The 18569-nt window shown below is 45.0% G+C and overlaps 1 protein-coding gene across 1 annotated transcript; it reads left to right on the forward strand.

Annotated features, from left to right (window-relative positions):
* The first annotated feature begins 12285 nt into the window (after positions 1-12285).
* On the forward strand, positions 12286-13215 carry LOC122125528 (vomeronasal type-1 receptor 4-like). Its single transcript, XM_042700063.1, has one exon. It carries the CDS (start codon positions 12286-12288, stop codon positions 13213-13215), a length of 930 nt encoding a protein of 309 aa, XP_042555997.1.
* The last annotated feature ends 5354 nt before the right edge of the window (positions 13216-18569 follow it).

The following is an 18569-nucleotide window of genomic DNA, read 5'->3' on the forward strand; positions in this document are numbered from 1 at the left end:
GTGTGTGCCTGTCCTTGGGCTTGAACTCAGGGCCTGGGCACTGTTGCTAATCTTCTTTAGCTCCAGACTAGTGCGCTACCACTTGAGCCACAGCTCTGCTTTGTACATTCTGGGGATAGTTTATTGAAAATGAGCCTTGTGGGGCTGGGAAGGTGGCTCAGTTGTAAAGCTCTTGCTTGCATGCCTGAGGCCCTGGGTTCGATTCCACAGCACCACATAAGTAAATAGAAAAAAGCCGGAAGTGGCACTGTGGCTCAAGTGGTAGAGCACTAGCCTTGAGCTGCAGAGCTGAGGGATAGCACCCAGGCCTAGACTTCAGGCTCTAAGACAGGGCCCAAAAAATAAAAAAATAAAAAAAAATAGAAAATGAGCCTCGTGGACTTTTCTGCTGACTTTGAATCATAATCCTCAGATCTGAGCTTCTGGAGTAGCTCTGATTAGTGGTGAGCAGCCATCAGTGTTAGGCTGGCTCTATCATGATTTTTATGATTATCTCTCTATCCACTGTTCTGGGTTTGCTTTTAGACTGTGCTTCGTTGTCGATGACATTTGAAACACCTGACTTTTTTCATGCCAGGCCCATACAGATGTAAATTCCCTCAGAGAAGCTTTTGCTGCATCCCAGAGGTTCTGGAAAGTTGTGGTATGGCTTTGATTTTTGATTTTGTAAACTTGTTCCTTCATTTGATCCTTAAGTCTTATGGCTGACTTTGGGCTCGACAGCCTATCACTTGATGAGAGGGGGGTCGTAAGCCAACATTCTAACTTGGCCTGGACTTACGGGTCCATGGCATCCAGTAGTACTAGTTCATGAAACTGGGGCAGCAGTAGGCATCTATGTGCTGGCTCGCTGTCAGCAGAGGGTGACAGTCTTTATCTCATCAACCTAGCTTGGGTTTGATGTCTCTCCTGCTCTCCTGGGACAAGCAACTGGGACTCCCTTGCAGGCCATGCCCATTTGCTTGGGACAGTTTTCCACCCGGAACTTTCAGTTTTCAGTCTTGGCTGGTGAAGTGTCATCTCTATGCAGTGTTGGTTTATAACTGGGCCAGGCCAGCTCTCCCTCCTAGCTGACAGGCACAGGGTAGAGCCAGGTCACTGCTTTACAGTTCGGGCAGGTATATACAGATCCAGAAAATACTGTCAGCTTTATGTTGTATATCAATTCCCCACCACCAAATAGCAACAAATTTTTAATATACTTTCTATTGCCATCTACTCCTTTCTATCTCGTATATTTGTCTGTTCTACTAAAAAACAACAACTTTCCATGAAGAACAAAGCCTGGATGGAACTTGAATTCATCATACATCTTGGGAAGGAAAACAAGCCAGACAAGAAATGTAAATATGTTTTTCCCAGGTATAATTTAGACTTTAAAAGACACAAACCTAGCCGTGTGCCGTTGGCCTACTCCTGTCATCCTAGCTACTCAGAAGGCTGAGTTCTGAGGATCATGGTTCAAAGCCACCCAGGGCAGGAAACTATATGAAACTCTTATCTCCAATGAACCACCAGAAAACCAGAAGTGAGGCTGTGGCTCAGGTGGTAGAGTGCTCACCCTCAGCTGAAGAGCTGAGGCACAGCAGCCAGGACCAGAGTTCAATCCACATGAGTAACCGCCCCAACCCCCCCAAAAAAGATATAAAGCTGTAAAGGAGACTCACAGTGATGTCCTCTACCACAGGGGCCCTGGGTTCGATACCTCAGTACCACGTAAGCAAAAAGAAAAAAACCCAGAAGTGGCCCTGTGGCTCAAGTGTTAAAGCACTAGCCTGCGCTGAAGAGCTGAGGGAAAGTGCCCAGGCCCAGAGTTTAGGCCCCAGGACAAGATCCAAACAAACAAACAAACAAACAAACTTTACTGTCAGCGCCCAATCTCTCCCCCATCTTTGTTTAAAGAAGCGAACCTTCCTGTCTCAGGTTGTGTGGATCACCCTGTCTGCCTTACATGTCATTGGGAACTTCTAAGTGAAGCTGAAGGCCCTGTCTTAGGTTGGTCAGACTGGCACCCCCTCTTACCCATCTCTGGCAGCAGTTCCTCTCAGTGTGGGGGGGAATTCATTTATATGGAGCTTGATCTTATGTAGCTGGCTGGCTAAACTCATAGGAGAGTTTGGAGTGCACATATAATACAAGGAAGACATAGAAAAACCATCAGCAAAAGCATTCCCAGGCCAAGCAATGACATTAGCAATCCTTTAACATAAATTAGGGAAGGAATATAGTGTTGAAATTGTTTAGTTTGTTTTTTTTTTTTTTTTTTTTGGCAGTTTTTGCCACTTTAGAGTCCAGAGGTCAGGCTTGTGTAGTATTATGAGCAAGCTGATTAAGATAATGGGCAGCTTGTACATTTTGTGTTAGCGTCACAGACAGTAGCTGTTGCTGCGGAGGCAGCTAACAAAATAAAGGCCAAAACATCAGCTAAAGTAGCCCAACAAATCAATGAGGGCGCATTAGTTCTTTCAATTGTCTTAACACCTGAATGCCAGAATCTTCATACCAAGTTTCAAAAATATTTACAGGAAGCATAACAAAAGATGGTTGTCTAACAATAAGTATGGATTCAGTTATGCCGCTATACAAGCAATTAGTAAAAGAACAATTATCGCAGGTAACATTAAAATAATTAGTTCCCACAGAAATATTAAACAGTCCATACATAATGACATGGGTGGTTATGCAGAACTCATAATTGGTTTTTTTTTTTTGGTCCAGTCGTGGGGCCTGAACTCTGGGCCTGGGCGCTGTCCCTCAGCTCTTCAGCTCAAGGCTAGCGCTCTACCACTTGAGCCACAGTGCCACTTCCGGCTTTTTTCTTTTTGCTTATGTGGTGCTCAGGAATCGAACCCAGGGCCTCATGCATGCAAGGCAAGCGCTCTACCACTGAGCCACTTTCCCAGCCCCTCATAATTATTTTTTTAAAGGATGAATTGGGCCAGGTTATGTTGTTGAGTGCAGCCACCAGCATCCAAACATGATGTTGAGGATGCCCATTCATCCACCACAGTCCAAGATTGTACTTATTAGTAAGATTAGCTCACGACCAGTCCATTAATTGAGAGTTAGTTCCAGAAATATTGGTAACAAATGACTGTACATGCCTGCACCTTATTGGATGAGGCTCTCCTGTAGATACTACTATTTGTGAAGAATTAATGCAACAGGGTATCATATAGGATGGAGTAGAATTTGCATGAACTGGGTGTTCAGTTGGCAAAGATGTCATCTGCATATTGTAGATCTGATTTTTTTGTCCGTGATCCAAATTTTATGAGTCATGGATAGCATTATAATACAGCCTGGAATGGAGCCTTAGAGCTGGTGGTAAAGCATAAAGGAGTTCCAATGCCTGAAGCTGAGATATTTCCCATCTTGGTGTGCTGGATGAAGGGATAGGGGGTTGTACTGTATGCTGATCTATTGATGTGAATGAGTACTTCAACTCCCTCCCAAGTTGTAGGGTGCACAATCGGGGGATCCGGCACGTACGCCCAATGTGTCAGCATTTGTGTCATCTGAATGAGCCTCCACAATGCTAATGTTATGCTCAGGCAACAAGTGAGATTTATTTTCTTCCTGTGAAAAAACACAAACATGTTCTCGACCCCAAGTTAAAAGCAGATCGGGGCCCGTGCCAATCACCTGTTAAAGGATCCTTTCACTTAACTTGGGCAAAAGCTCTTTGCTCTCTTTTTTTCCCCAAAACCACTGTGCTGCAGAAAGGCCATTACAATCTAAGGTTAAAAAATGTAGTACAAATAAAGTGTGAGAAGAATATTAACAGGAGAGAAGGGGTGTAATTCCCCCATTTTAATTTAAAAATTGGGTGTTTTAACAGCCCATTGGTTTGTTTAACAATTTCTTGTTCTTGAGGAATATAGGGAATATCTGTAGAGTGAAAAATCTGGTAAGATTTACAACAAGTTTGAAAAGTTGTCCGACATATGTTTAGGAAGTCCCATAGTGGCAAAGCAGTGTAGGGAAGGAGCAATACAATGTTAGCTAGTCTTCCTGGCAAGAGGAGTAGCCATAATAAAATTAGAGTAGGTATATGGTAACATGGACAAAGCAAAGCCATCCAAAAAATGGAATCAGGCAGGAGTTTAGTCTATTTTTTCCACGGTGGAGGTGGTCAGGGTAACAATGTAGATTTCCTCCAGGTGACTGTCAGGCTGTAACAGCAGCAGCAGCAGGGTCTCTCAGTGGCTCCAAGGGACTGTCACACCTCGTGCTGGGCTGTAAATTTCTACAGACTGGTTAAGGATACAAGTAATACATAGGCTTGGCAGGCTGTGGCCCCACTAGTTTTTTTTTTTTTTAATTTTTTATTGTAAAGATACTATCCAGAGGGTTACAGTTACTTGAGCAAGGTAATGCTACACTTCCTATTGGACATTGTTACCTCCTCCATTGTTTTTCCCCTACCATCCCTTCCCTCCCTACCTTCCCCGCGGTTCTTTTTTTTTTAATCGTGGTTAAGGAATTACATAATTTCCCGAATTTCACAGTATTGTAGAATAATGAGGCTCATTTAAAGTCAAAAGTTCATTCTAACTTTCCTGGAGCAAATTGTCTATCATGGTCTATGACATATAACAGTGCAGAGGTGGGGGGCGGGAGGGGGAACCAAGATGGCAACTGGGCAGTAGGGAAACGCCATAGCTCTCCCCAACCAAAAAGAGAGTTCGAGTTCCAATGCTTAATCTCCCCAAGAGACCACCAACAACAAAAAGACGAACACTCAGAGAAAAACAGGAGGTGGAAAATAACAAAAAAGAAAGAGAGGAAAAGAAGAATTTCAGAACAGAGAAGAGCAAAGACCCCCTCCCCCAACCTTCACTGTCCGTGCAGCAGTGCACCAAGCTGCAGACAGCCGGCCTGGTGGGGGCTGCCTTAGTCGTACAGACACAGGGGGCTGCGTGCAGATCACCTGCGCAGAAGCCGCCTATGGTACTGGTTTGCAGACCTGCTGATCGCCACAAACAGAGAAACCTACCAGCTGGGAGTCTCCACGAAGATCCCAACCCCACCCCTCACTCTCCAGAGCAGAGAGGCTCCATCCCGCCAAAGCTGCTAGGCACCTGCAGCGCATCAGGCCACCTCCAGCCCGCCCAGCGGGGGCTACTGGAGTCCCAGAGACTCAGGTAGCTGCCTGCAGATAGCTCAGAAGCCGCCTGAGGTACCCCTGTCAGACCCGCCAATTGCAACGACCCGGCAGGGGCCGCCGGGGTCCCAGAGACACAGGGGGCTGCCTGCAGATAACCCGTGCAGAAGCCTCCTGAGGTATTGATGTCAGACCTGCCGACTGCGATAAACGGAGAAACCCCCGAGCCCAGAACTCAGCCCCACGACAAGAGCTCCCAGAGCTACATGGGACGCCCATGGAACAGCAAAGCAAAGGACCTACAAGGAAGTGCTGCTGATATGGAGAGTGTAAACTTCAGCACTCAGAACCTGTAAGGAGGCCCAGCCCCCACCCCTTGCTCCACTAGTTTTTAAGACTATTTTGACAATAGCCCAGGACAATTTACCAAGATGACAACCTTTTTACTAGATAGTTCTTTTAATAAGGCTGATTTTCTAGGCAGATTTAGAGGGCTCAGGCCTGTACTACTATTTTCCATGCCTTTTGCTTCTGCCTATTTTGCCAAAAAAAATTTTTTATGACTCTGGTCCATTGTTCTAAAAAGGGGATGATGGGTGAAGATTCATCTTCTGTAACTTCTTCAAGCTGACTCAGGGTGTTGCTCCTACCCAGCCAGGAACCTATAACCTTAGTCTATTTTACAAAGAGGTTACCAGGGTTAGATGTCATTAAGAACAATATTTTAACTTTTGACAAATACACCACAGCAGTGTAGTTTGTTTAGCACTCTGGTTTGTAATAGCATCTTTAGGAATGTGACCTCTAGTGACCCTAACAATGCCTAAGTCACCTGTGCAGGCCTTTAGACAGATGTCAATAGAAACACACTCTTAGGTTTACAAACTTTTTTCTTGAACAGATAAATTTCATGTAGCTGGTGTTAGCTCAAAAGTTACTGTCAATTAGGGCTTTTGGCACATACAGGGGTTGGGATTTAAACCATCCCCCACATTTTATAACTTTAGCTTTTTAGTACTATCACAGATTACTAACAAGTTTCTGTCCCTACAATGTAGATAGTCATGGACATGAGGCATGCTTACAACCTATCTTCCCATGACCTCCTGGCTCTGACCAATTTTTGAAGGGCCATGCACAAAAGACTCTAGGATCTGACATTTCTACCATCCAAGCAGTGGCTTACTCCTCTGGATGCTCCTCCATTGCTCTTGTCCCAGGAGTGTCTTCTCTAAACTGGGATAAATGCCTGATTTGCATTCTCTTAGCTGGTCGCTGGACTTGAACTCGGGGTCTGAGTGCTGTCCCTCAGCTTTACAGCTCAAGGCTAGCACTCTGCCACTTTGACTCCCAAAGCAACTCTTCTGAGTAATGGTGACATTCTCACAGGGACCTTTTACTGCAGGGGCTGGCTTTGAACCAGTTTGCAGATCAATGAGTCTTATAAAAGGCCACTTTACTCCAATTAAAAGCAACAAGGTGGTCAACATAGAAGTAGCTTTTAAGCATGCTCTTACCTGAAACTTATTAAGAGCCAAAGTTACATCTGACAAACTTGTAAGAATCCTCTGTGCTTTGCTCTGGGCTTGTTGGAAACTTAAAAAATCTATAAGACCAAACTGGAATGGCAATTAAGCAATTATTTTGGTAATCTTAATATTTCCACTTTGAGGCAAATGTTAAGAACAATTTTACTTTTAAACTTTATATCCAGAAATCCATTAGTAATTTTTTAAGCCTCCTATTAATCTCTTTTATTCCTTTATATTTTAGTTACATTAAAAAAAAAGCCCTTAAAATCCTGAGGGCAAGTGTCACTCATTGTTTCTTGGCTGCTTGTTTTAAAACAGGTACACATTAAAACTTTTAAACTCAAATCACAATTTTTCCTTAATGCAAGAATTACAATCACCATCCCTGTACCTAGAAGCTAGACTTAACACCTTTATGACTTTTAAAAACATATCCTAATTGTAGAACATCATTGAAAGCAAGTCACATTTTACAAATACATTTTTAACCCTCTTTTTAAGTCGAAGGGGCAGTTTTAGCAATACTAATCGTACCATCACATCACTAATTTTTACTATCATGCTTCTAGTATTTATCTGTAGAGAAAAAGGACAGAACAAAGCTGGGCCACTTGGCCCCTCCTATGGAATGGGCATGCACCTAGTCTCACTCTTTAGGGTAAGATGAACTGCCAGCTTGTCCTCTTTTACCATGTGTGGACTCCTCCCATGGCCCGTCCCACCGTGTATGACCAGCTGAACTGCACTTTCCCCTGTGTACCCTTTACCCCTAAAGATAGGTCTTTTGTTGGCTTTTAAGTATTTTCCTTTTCTTATCTCTTGGTTTTTGAATGAAAATACACAGTTTTAGACAGACAGAACAGGTAATGTATTTGACAGTGTTAAACAAAATTTTATATTTCAACTTCTAATATTTATCCCCAAATTTTAGCCAAGGGAAAGAAATTCCAAACAGCCAAGGCATTTTTGTTAAGCCAGATAACTTGATTACAGTGTAAACAGCCTTATACATTTTAAAATATCAGATTTTTTAATTTTTAAGTTAAAGAATCCTTAAAAAGTCCTTTAAAACAATGTGAAAATTGTTTAAAATTTTTGTGATGTCCAAACCTCATAACCTTTTAAATTTTAAACTTAAACTCACCCAATTGTTACAGCATGCTGATAATCCTTATCTTGAACATGTTCACAAACACATACAAAACACACACAGACCTTAAAGCGCGCAAAAAATCAAAATCAGTTGTACATACATTTAAAACTGGTACCAATTCTAAAACAGAACTAGACAAGACAACAACCAAAGGCTGAGTTGGGGGCTAATGGGCCCCCAGTTTATCCCTACCTCAGAAAACATAGAACAGAAAACACACCGAAGTAAACAAGACAAACAAGTGGCCACAAAGACAAAATCAGGTCTCAGTGAATGGGGCAACATCTCACCACCATTCACAAGTGGGACTCAAATCCACGGACCAAGGGACTCGTACCCCCTCTACTCACCTCTGGAGAATTTTTCTTTTAGATTCCTGCAAACGTTGACCCAGGGGCCTTCCAAGGTGGAGGAGAATTCCCAGTCATCTTGGGGCAAGGGAAAGAAGTCCCTAGTGGCCGTCCCCTCAGACTGACAGGTTCTCCCCCATAGTCAGACCCCCTGGGCCAAGACCTGAGGCTAAGATCTTGCTGGTGTCACTTGCAAGTGCTCAGTGGCATTTTCATCAGGCTGCAAGTTCTTCTTGCCAGCCCTTTTAAGTTATTGTTAAATCCTCCAGGTTTTTCACCCTCCACCACTTCCCTATTTCTGGATCCAGAGAGGGTGGAGGAGGTGGCAGTGAAGGGTAGAAAGGGGGGTCAGTTTAAAGTGTAAGTAACAAAGAAGGAGCTAGAGAGAAACAGATATGAAAAGGGGTTGTTAGCCAGCCTCCTCAGGGCTCTCGCATCAGGATGAATCTGAGAGAAGAAACATTCCAAGAATTCCAAAATACATGCACACAAACATTGAGACAAAACACATTTACAACATGCGCATTGTAGAATGTTGGACAGAAAGTGCAGGACTAAAGACAGGCCCAAATGTCCACACTACTGTATAGTTTACCCTGATGAGGATCCGGGGACGTCTCCTCCAGGCTCAGTTGGCTGTCTTATACTGTGTCTGCCAAGACTCTTGCCAACTCCAATACAGAACCTTTATGCTACACAGAAACCAGACAATCACAAAGCAGCAATGTTTTAACTTACAGGCCATTTGCATCATAGTGTCACTGAATCCTTTTATCCATTTTTTTTTGTTAAGTTTCTAAACTAATGGTTCCTTCCTCTGGGAACCAGGGGCATACTTCCTTGACAAAGCGAATGAAACTCTCTAACTGCCACTGTCCAACTTTCACTCCTTGAGGTTGAAGCCTGGGCTTAAAAGCCTGTACATATAACGTGCGGCCTTTACCGTACCCCATAATTTCTTACTCCCAACTATACTTTCACCCACTCTCTTTTTCCGGGCGCGTCCTCTTAACTTAGCGGAGTCCTCTGCCTTGATCCCAGATTTTCAGGTCCCGAATCGGGCACCACTTGCCGGAGCCGGCCGGCAACCAAAGGGCATCCTGAATTAGGGGGTAAGGAGGAGAAAAATAAAGACATAAGACAAAGCATGGGTCGGGAGGTCTGCAGCTCAAGACTGCAGCACCGTTTGTTTTTAACTTTCCCTAATATATACTATTAGAAGTCAAGAGGTAACATAAGGTTACAATAGTCCAGAAAAACAAGGAAAATTTCAGTAAAAACAGTGCAGTAAAGCAAGACAAGGTCAACTGGTAGAAAGTAAAACATACTCTGCAGACATAGCAAAGCAATCCCGGGCACCTGGTGTTTTTTAAGTAAGCCAGCTCCTTGTACGTGCCTTCAAGTGAGCACAGGGGTCAAGATGACCTTAGAGCTTTACTGTCGGCTCCAAACAAATATCAGAGGTAATATTAAGATATGATACTAGGACACAAGATCCACTAATATAGCTTATGGTTACTAGATTTGAACTACTTTAATCATTGGATAATCTTATGTGTTAGCATATGATTTCATAAATGACTTTAACTATATGAAGATGTAATAGTCATACTGCAAACATTTTGAATCCCCTTTGTGACTTAATTTTACAAATATTTAAAATTGTGTTGCATTTCTGTTTTGCTATTTAATAAAAAGATGTTTCACAAAAAAAGAGAAGATGTAGTCTATTTCCATCACAAAGTATGACTAGGCCAGGAACAAGAAGGAAATCTTGTCATTTGCTGTCATATCTGTAGAACTACAGATTGCTGTGGAAAATGCAAGAAGTGAGACACAGAAAGGCAAATGTATGTTCTTGAAACAGACAAGAACAGGACAGAGGAATTGTCAGCAAGACCAGAAGGGTCCAGGTGAGGAATGGAGTCACATGCAATGAGGTAGACCAGATACCCAGGGTGAGGAGTCACTGCTGATCCTCTCCTGAACACAGTGACAAATTTCTGCTTCAAAATCACCACTGATAATGATGAAAAGGAGTAGGGAATTAGAGAATGAAGTTACCTCCTCAGAAATGACTAGGCATGAAAAGAGATCACTCATCACCCTTTTAGGAATATGCAGGAAATGCTTGCCTCTAATCTCCAAATGGGATCTCTGGGGATGAAAACATTTTTAGAAAAAAATGGCCATTATTGCCAAAGAAAATCCTGTACAGGAATGTCTCATTCTATTTTCTTTCTTTTTTTTGTGCCATCCAGGGCCTGGATGCTGATGATGAGTTCTTTTATTCCAGACTGGCAGTCTACAACTAGAGAGTGGAGATAAGAATGGGAGATAAGAATGTCATGGGCTTTCTAGACCAGGTTGGCTTTGAACCTTGATTCTCTGATATCAGGCTCCAGAGATTGCATCCGTACAGGTTCCATTTTTCTTTTCTAAGAGCATATATGATATAAAAGAAAAGGAGACTGAAATGAGAAGGGCTAGGAAGGTGGCTCAGTGGTAGAGTGCTTGCCTAGCCTGCATGAAGCCCTGGGTTCAATTCCTCAGCAGCACCTACATAGAAAAAGCCAGAAGTGGTGCTGTGGCGCCAATGGTAGAGTGCTAGCCTTGAGCAAAAGCAGCTCAGGAACAGTGCCCAAGCTCTGAGTTCAAGTCTCAGAACTGAAAAATTAAAAGGGAAGGGACACTTTGGGTAAGAAACTTTGGGGACACATGGCTTCCACACCGCTGAGGTTGTTTACAGACAGTCATCTCAAGTTGGGCCTCAGTGTCTCCTGCTGGCCTACTGGGATCCAGGAGAGGTTAGCGACTGCACCCCTCCCCTGCCCTCTGGAGAAGCACCCACAAGAAAGTGAAAAGTGTCTTGATAATTGTCACATGGGGGAAAAGAAAAAGTTTACTGGGAACTTGGCTTGCTACAACAGGTGAAGGGAAAATCACTGCTCTCGAGGGAAACAACCTCACCTGCGGCCCTCCTGGACCCCTATCTAAGGAGCCCTCTGCAGCTCTGAAGTGCCCATGTGCATCTCAGAAATGACCCACCCTGCCATGCACATTGTGAGAGAAGAGGCGAGCACTTGTGTTCACTGCCACTGGAGAGGCGCAGCCTACAGGAGAGACCCCAGGTTCCACACTCTGGGTAAGGTATCACTTTAGGAGCAGGGATTCTTGATTGAACCCGGTTGCATAACAAAGAAACAGGGAAGGATAGGAATGGGCTAGGACAGTGAAAAGAACAGGGGTTCCAGGCCCCTCACCCCCAAGTCCTGTTGGTTCCTAACTTCGTCTCCCCTCACAGAGTCTGTCCTGGTTTATGACAAGTGAGGAGGAATCCTGATTGTCTAGGGGCTTGGGACAATGTGTTCACATCAGCTACTCTAGCATGGCATTTGAACCTAAAATTGCCCCCTCTCTGTGTCTGTGATCCACCTCCTTCTTAACCCGCAACATCCCAAGGTAGACCTGGTTCATCTTCCTGGTATTTCTTCTGTGAAATGTGGGCTCCGTGTTGAGGAAACCGTGACACCTGGGACCCACTCCTGCAGCCAGCCTATTGAGGTTTAAGTGCATGTGACCCTGGGCACCTGTCACGCATATTGCAAGTTCCATTCTTTATTCAGTCAGAGAGCTTGAACTCAGGGCTTGCTCATGTTCTTTGAGCCCTTTTTGCTCAAGGCTAGGCCTCTACCACTTTGAGCCACATATCTACTTTCAGTTTGCTGGTGCTTAACTGGAGAGAAGAGTCTCAGAGACTTTGCTTCTCTGGGTGGCTTTGAATTGGGAATCCAAGGTCTCAGCCCCTGAGTAGCTAGGATTACAGTCTTGATCCACTAGGGCCTTGCTTGTTTAGAATTTTAGATCTGATTCTACAGAGGAGAAATGCAGCCGCCTTCACTTCAGAACCTGACTCACCTTCCCTTAATGCTATTTCTCCAGGTTCACCCATTTCCCTGAACATGCCATCTTCCTCTTCCCGATGGATGAATAGAATTGGATTTTTCCTAATACATGAGAGACAGTAGGAGAGTATTTCCAGTGATGTGAATGCTGGATGGAGAATGTTGTGTTCCCTTGGCACCATGCAGGCCTCAGTTTCCCAAGCCAGGGCCTCTGAATGAGACTCAAGGAACAGAGAGGATGGGAGATGCCCATGTGTGTATGGAGGTGATCCTCTTAGGCCAGACTGTGGTTGGGTTTGTGGGTAATTTGTCTCTTCTCTCCCATTATCTATTCCTTTCCTGCATGGGGAACAGGATGAGAGCCACAGACTTGATTCTTAGGCACTTAATTGTGGCCAACTTCCTAAGTCTTCTGTGTAGGGGTGTTCCCCAAACCATGGTGGCTTGGGGCTGGAGAAATTTCTTCAATGATGTGGGGTGCAAAATGGTCTTCTATCTTCACCGAGTGGGCAGGGGGGTGTCGATTGTTAGCACTTGCTCCCTGAGCATCTTCCTTGCTGTCAGCATCAGCCAGGGAGACTCCAGATGGGCAGGGCTGAAGGGGAGAGCCCACAAGCACATTGTCTCCATCGTCTACCTCAGCTGGGGGGTTTTCCTCCTGGTGAGCATTGTTAATCTCAAGTTCATGACCGGACCCAAAGCATACGAAAATATGACGAGTTTTAAAGCCTATGGATACTGTTCTTCCGTGCGTCACAACCCAGCTGCTGCTGTGCTGTATGTGGCCCTGCTCTCGTTGCCTTATGTTCTATGTCTGGGGCTCATGCTTTGGGCCAGCACCTCCATGCTTTTTATCCTGTACAGACACAAGCAGAGAATGCGACACATACAGAGGATCAGCGATTCCACCAGAGCCTCTCTCGAGTCCAGAGCTACCATAAGCATCCTCCTCCTGTTGAGCGCATTTGTCTCCTTTTATACCATGTCCTGCATCTGTCAGATATGCTTGTCTGTGATTTACAACCCCAGCCCTGTGCTGCACCATATTACGGTGTTTGCTATGGGATGTTTCCCATCCCTCAGCCCTTTCCTGCTCATGAGCGGACACTCCACTCCCTGCAGCCTCCCCTTCACCTGCACAAAGAAGAAGAAAATGGTCCTCCCCTGAGGACTACCAAGCTTGCATCTCTGCTGAGCTTTGCTTGTCCATTCAACAATCTCCATACCTAGATAAAAGTCATCTGCTGAGAGATAGAAATGTGCACACAGGTCCACATCTGCACATTTGTGTGCTATATATCTGTGTGTGTGTTCATCTGTCTCTATTGTGCTGGCCCAGAAAATTATATGAAAGTGGAAATGTTAGATTTTGAAATAATACTTCTTAGGTCATGTCACCTTCTTCCAGAGAATCTGCCCCATTAAATGGTAGTCCTGTCAAATTCAAGATAAACTGGTTAAACTCACTCTACATGTTTTCTTAATTCTATTTTGAGTCTTTTGATTTTTTTCTTTCTTTCTTAATAGTTCCCTATGCAATGAAACAAATAATTCTTAAAACCCTTTCTGTTCTGGAGACAAAAGTAGTTGGAAAGAAAATAGCACGTGGCAATTGTTTCTATCATATTTATAAGATGATTTCTATGTTGCTTTGTATGTCCCTCCCCCACAGTATAACCCATGCTTTCACTGTATTTGATGTTGGTATATTTTGTGGAGTGGAAGGGAAAAAACAACTCGTTTAACTAGGGATACAGGTGGACCCATTGCAACAATGCGATGTACAGTCGTTATGTCGAAAAATGAACTTTACAACTTTGGTGTGTGTGTGGGGAATCAGGTTGGGGGAGGGCTGGAGTATGGGAATGGATAGGAAAGAGAAACAAAGAGGAAGCAACAAAACTTGATAAGAAACGTACTCGTTATCTTTCCCATATAATTGTAACTCCTCTGTAGGGTATTCTCACAATAACAAAATAAAGAAAAGAAAATAGCAGCTGGGTGTGGTGATTAATGCCTGTGTTCTGAGTTCATGAGGAGGCGAGATCTAAGGATCACATTTCAAAGCCAGTCTAGGCAGAAAACTCTCTGAGACTCTCATCTCTAATAAACCACCAAAAAAAACCCCAAACAAACATGGAGGTGGTGCTGTGGCTGAAGTGGTAGAGCACTAGCCTTGAGTCAAATTTCCCAGGGACAGAATGGAGGCCCACATTTCAAGCCCCAGGCCTGGCACAAAGAAGGAAAGAGAGAATGAGGGACACAGACACACAGACAGAGACAGACAGAGAAGAGAGAGGGCAAGCCAGCAAAGAAGGAAGGAAGGAAAGAAGGAAGGAAGAAACAAGGAAGGAAGGAAGGAAGGAAGGAAGGAAGGAAGGAAGGAAGGAAGGAAGGAAGGAAGGAAGGAAGGAAGGAAGGAAGGAAGGAAGAAAGGAAGGAAGGAAGTGCTGCTGGTGTAGTACTATCCACAAACATCAAGACTCCTTCCTGACAGTTACTCCGTTAGTCTTGTCCTTGCTTATTTCTTACACATAATTTATTTTCACAACTCTTTCTTTTTCTTGGAAGTCTATGTTACATATCTCTAGACTCTGCTAATTCAACAGGCACATTAAGTGTACTTCTGAAAAGCACCTTTGTTAATATAAAGCTGTTTTTAAAACACGAATGCTCCTTGAGAAAGTCCCTTGCTTGGCTATTGTGACATTTCCTGCAGTGCTCCTCATGTCCCTTGTTATGAGGTACCTTTACCACAGCCTCTGGGGTGCAGGTCAGGGCTGCTGTGCTGAATGTGAGGAGGGGTCTCCTGTCCAGGGCTCTCCACCTCCACCCTTTTCTTCAGGAATGAATTGAAAGGTGACAGCAAGCCAGAAGTAGCACTGATGTCCTGGGGACAGTCATCAGCCCTGAGAACAAAAGCTCAGGGATAGGACACAGGCCCTGAGTTCAAGTCCTGGGACGTGCACAGAAAAGGAAAGCAAGCAGATGGCAGGCCTGCCTCCAGGAGCCATCAAGGGACTATATGCCGAGTGTTGAGTGGACTGTGGCTTCTGAGCCAGGCACCTCCTCCTGATCCTGAAGTTCCCACAGCCACCCAACTACAGAAAGGCTTGAACCACAGGCCCTGCCATCCCTGCACTCCCTCCCCCCACACTCGCTTTAGCCAGATTCCGTACCTGCTCCATGCCCTTAATCCAGCCCAAAGTCATTCCACCCAGCACAGGCATGATCTGGTCTCCTTTGGGAGCTGTGAGGTGTCATCATTAACCTCACACACACCTGTTTCTCTCCTCACCTGGTGTTCCCTTCCCCAGAGGTCTTCCCCGTCTGTGTCACCTTGGAGAGTGTGGATGTGGACTTAGCCTCCTGACCTAGGGGCAGCGTGTGTCCTCCACCAGCTCCCTGCCTTGTGAGGGGACGCAGGCTTTCCCTGTCCCCACTCCACCCCCTGTCAGCACTCGCTCCCCAGGAGCACCCCACCCTCTACTGACCTCACCTTCTGTCTTGAGCAGGATCCAAATCCAAGACAACCCACGCCCCGTGCTTCCCCTACCCCACAGCTCTCAGCAATGCTCCTCCCACTTTTCTTTTTTTTTTTTTTGTTTTTGGTCGGCCCTGGGGCTTGAGCTCTGGGCCTAGGCACTGTCTCTGAGCTCTTCAGCTCAAGCTTAGGCTCTGCATCCCATGCATCCCTGCAGTCCACTGGAAGCACACCTGCCCATCGTCATGCTGACATGCAGCCCTGCCTGGACCTGTTACTTCTGGAGAGTTCGCACATTCAGGTTGTCTTCCTCCATCTCTGTCTCCTTTCTTCCTGAGCACCCTCGGTTCTACACCACTATCTTGTATGAATCCCTTTCCTGTTCCCTGTGTCCTTGCCACGCAGTTGGAGTGCACACAGTCGGCCACCAAACTCCTGCTCCCCTGCTGCACACCTGCCAGCCAGAGCTCACAGCCAGCTCCTGACTTGGCTTCATTCACAGCAGCACCTGATGACTATGCTCAATATAAAGGAGGGATGAGACATGCTCACCTCTCACTCCTGGTGATGAGTTGAGGCTCCTGACAAAGCCTTCCAGAAAAAATGGGTCAGCCCCTGAACCAGCTGGGAGGTCAGCTTTCCCTCACTCCCTGCACCCTTAGCTTGGGGGCTCTGGCCCCATCCCTTGTGCATCTCCTGCTGGTAGAGCAGGCCACACTGTTTGCTATCCTCACAAAACAACCACCCTGGCCAATCGCTGCCATTGTGATGAAAACAGTGGAATTCAGAAGGGCCAAGAAAGTTCTGGGGAGGTTTTGGGGGAAAGCGCTCTCGCTAGTTCAGATATGGGAGTAACCATTGACTGACCCCCTAGGACAGGCGCCATCTGACTTCTGTTCCTGGGTCACACCTGAGTCCTGGCATGATGGTGGCCACTATTGCACACTGCACACACCTTGCCTTGTCAGGTCCCTACCAGACTGTATCTACCTTCCCATTGTTTCTACTTCATTAAAATCCCTAACTACTCACTTCTTACGCCTGATAGTGCCTTAGCAGAGAAACCTTTAAAGCAGATGGATCCTTGTTATAATGAATTTTTGGTGGGTGTGGGTGGGAAATCAGTTGTGGGGCTTGAACTCAGGACTTGGGTGCTGTCCCTGAGCTCTTTTACTCATGGCTAGTGCTCTACCACTTGGAGCTTAGTGCCACTTCCAGTTTTCTGGTAGGGAACTGAAGAATCTGCTGGACTTTTCTGCCCAGGCTGGCTTTGAACTGTGATCCTCAGATCTCAGCCTCAGTCTCTAAGATGACAGGTGCGAGCCACAGGTGTCCAGGGACTTACTCTTCAAATTATCCAGGACTGGTTGAGCCACACTTGCAGTTTTGGTGAAATGCAACATGGGCATGGTGCATGATCTTTCAATGCATTTTTGAAATTTCTTGCAGACATGTTATATTAAATATTTTACATCTGTGCTCTTCAAGGAAATAGGTGTCTAATCCTGTCTCTAGTCTGTTCTCATTTTGATATGAGAGGGAGTTTGGTAGCATTCTTCCTTTCCTAGTTTTTGGACCTGTCTGGGAGGCATTGGTGGTAACTCAGAACACCTGGTGTAACCCATCAGTGACTCTATTTACTGCTTGATTAAAGATGAAGTTAGGTGACTAAAATCATCTTGGATCAAACCTGATGGGTCCAACGTGCAAAGAGGTGAATCCATTTCTTGTATGTTTACTAATGTGTTGGATTAATTTTCTAATATATTTCAGTGACAACTTGAATTTTAACTGTTATGATATTCTAGTTTTCTTAGTTGATGTCTTCACTGTTCCTGGCTGAAGGCTTGTCAGTCTTAGCTATCTTCCCAAGGAAAGTTCTTACCTTCACTGATTTTTTTTTTGTCAGTCCTGAGGCTTGAATTTTGGTCCTGGGCACTGTCCCTCAGCTCTTCAGCTTAAGGTGTGCACTCTATCACTTGAGCCACAGTCGCCACTTCCAGTTTTCTGCTGGTTTATTGGAGATGAGTCTCATGGACTTTGCTGAATCAGCTGGCTTTGAACCATGATCCTCAGATCTCAGCCTTCTGAGTAGCTAGGAATACAGGCGTTAGCCACCAGAGCTCAGCTTCTTTCACTGATTTTTTTTTACATTGTTCTTTTAATCTCCATTTCTTTCATTTTTACCCTGATTTGTGTGTGTGTGTGTGTGTGTGTGTGTGTGTGTGTGTGTGTGTGTGTGTGTGTGTGTGGTGTGTTTATGTATGTGCCTGTCCTTTGGCTTGAAATCAGGGCTTGGGCACTGTTGCTAATCTTCTTTCCCTCCAGGCTAGTGCGCTACCACTTGAGCCACAGCTCTGCTTTGTACATTCTGGGGATAGTTTATTGAAAATGAGCCTCATGGATTTTTCTGATGCCTTTGAACCACAATCCTCAGATCTGAGCTTCTTATATAGCTCTGATTAGTGGTGAGCAGCCATCAGTTCCTGGCTGGCTCTATCCTGATTTTTATGATTCTCTTTGTATCCACTGTTCTGGGTTTGTTTTTAGACTGTGCTTCATTGTTGATTGCATTTGAGACACCTGACTTTTTCCTGGCAGGCCCACACAGCTGTAAATTCCCTAAGAGAAGCTTTTGCTTCATCCAAGAGGTTCTGGAAAGTTGTGGTATGGTTTTGATTCTTGAATTTGTAAACTTGTTCCTTCATTTGATCCTTAAGTCTTATGGCTGACTTTGGGCTTGACAGCCTATCTCTTGATGAGAGGGTGTCTTAAGCCAACATTCTAACTTGGTCTGGACTTACGGGTCCATGGCATCCAGTAGTAGTAGTTCATGAAACTGGGGCAGCAGTAGGCATCTGTTTGCTGGCTTGCTGTTTGTCAGCAGAAGTTAACGGTCTTTATCTCATCAACCTAACTTGGGTTTGATGTCTCCCCTGCTCTCGTGGGACAAGCAATTGGGGCTCCATTTCAGGTCTGTTCCCATTTGCTTGGGACAGTTTTCCACCCTGAACTTTCAGTTTTCAGTCATGGGTGGT

This window comes from Dipodomys spectabilis, unplaced genomic scaffold (assembly GCF_019054845.1).
Source record: "Dipodomys spectabilis isolate Male_0828 unplaced genomic scaffold, ASM1905484v1 ptg000266l, whole genome shotgun sequence".
In the NCBI taxonomy this organism is placed as follows: domain Eukaryota; kingdom Metazoa; phylum Chordata; class Mammalia; order Rodentia; family Heteromyidae; genus Dipodomys; species Dipodomys spectabilis.

What these genes read in the sequence shown, in the direction of transcription:
- LOC122125528 (XM_042700063.1), top strand. Translation starts at nt 12,286, where the DNA reads ATGGGAGATGCCCATGTGTGTATGGAGGTGATCCTCTTAGGCCAGACT.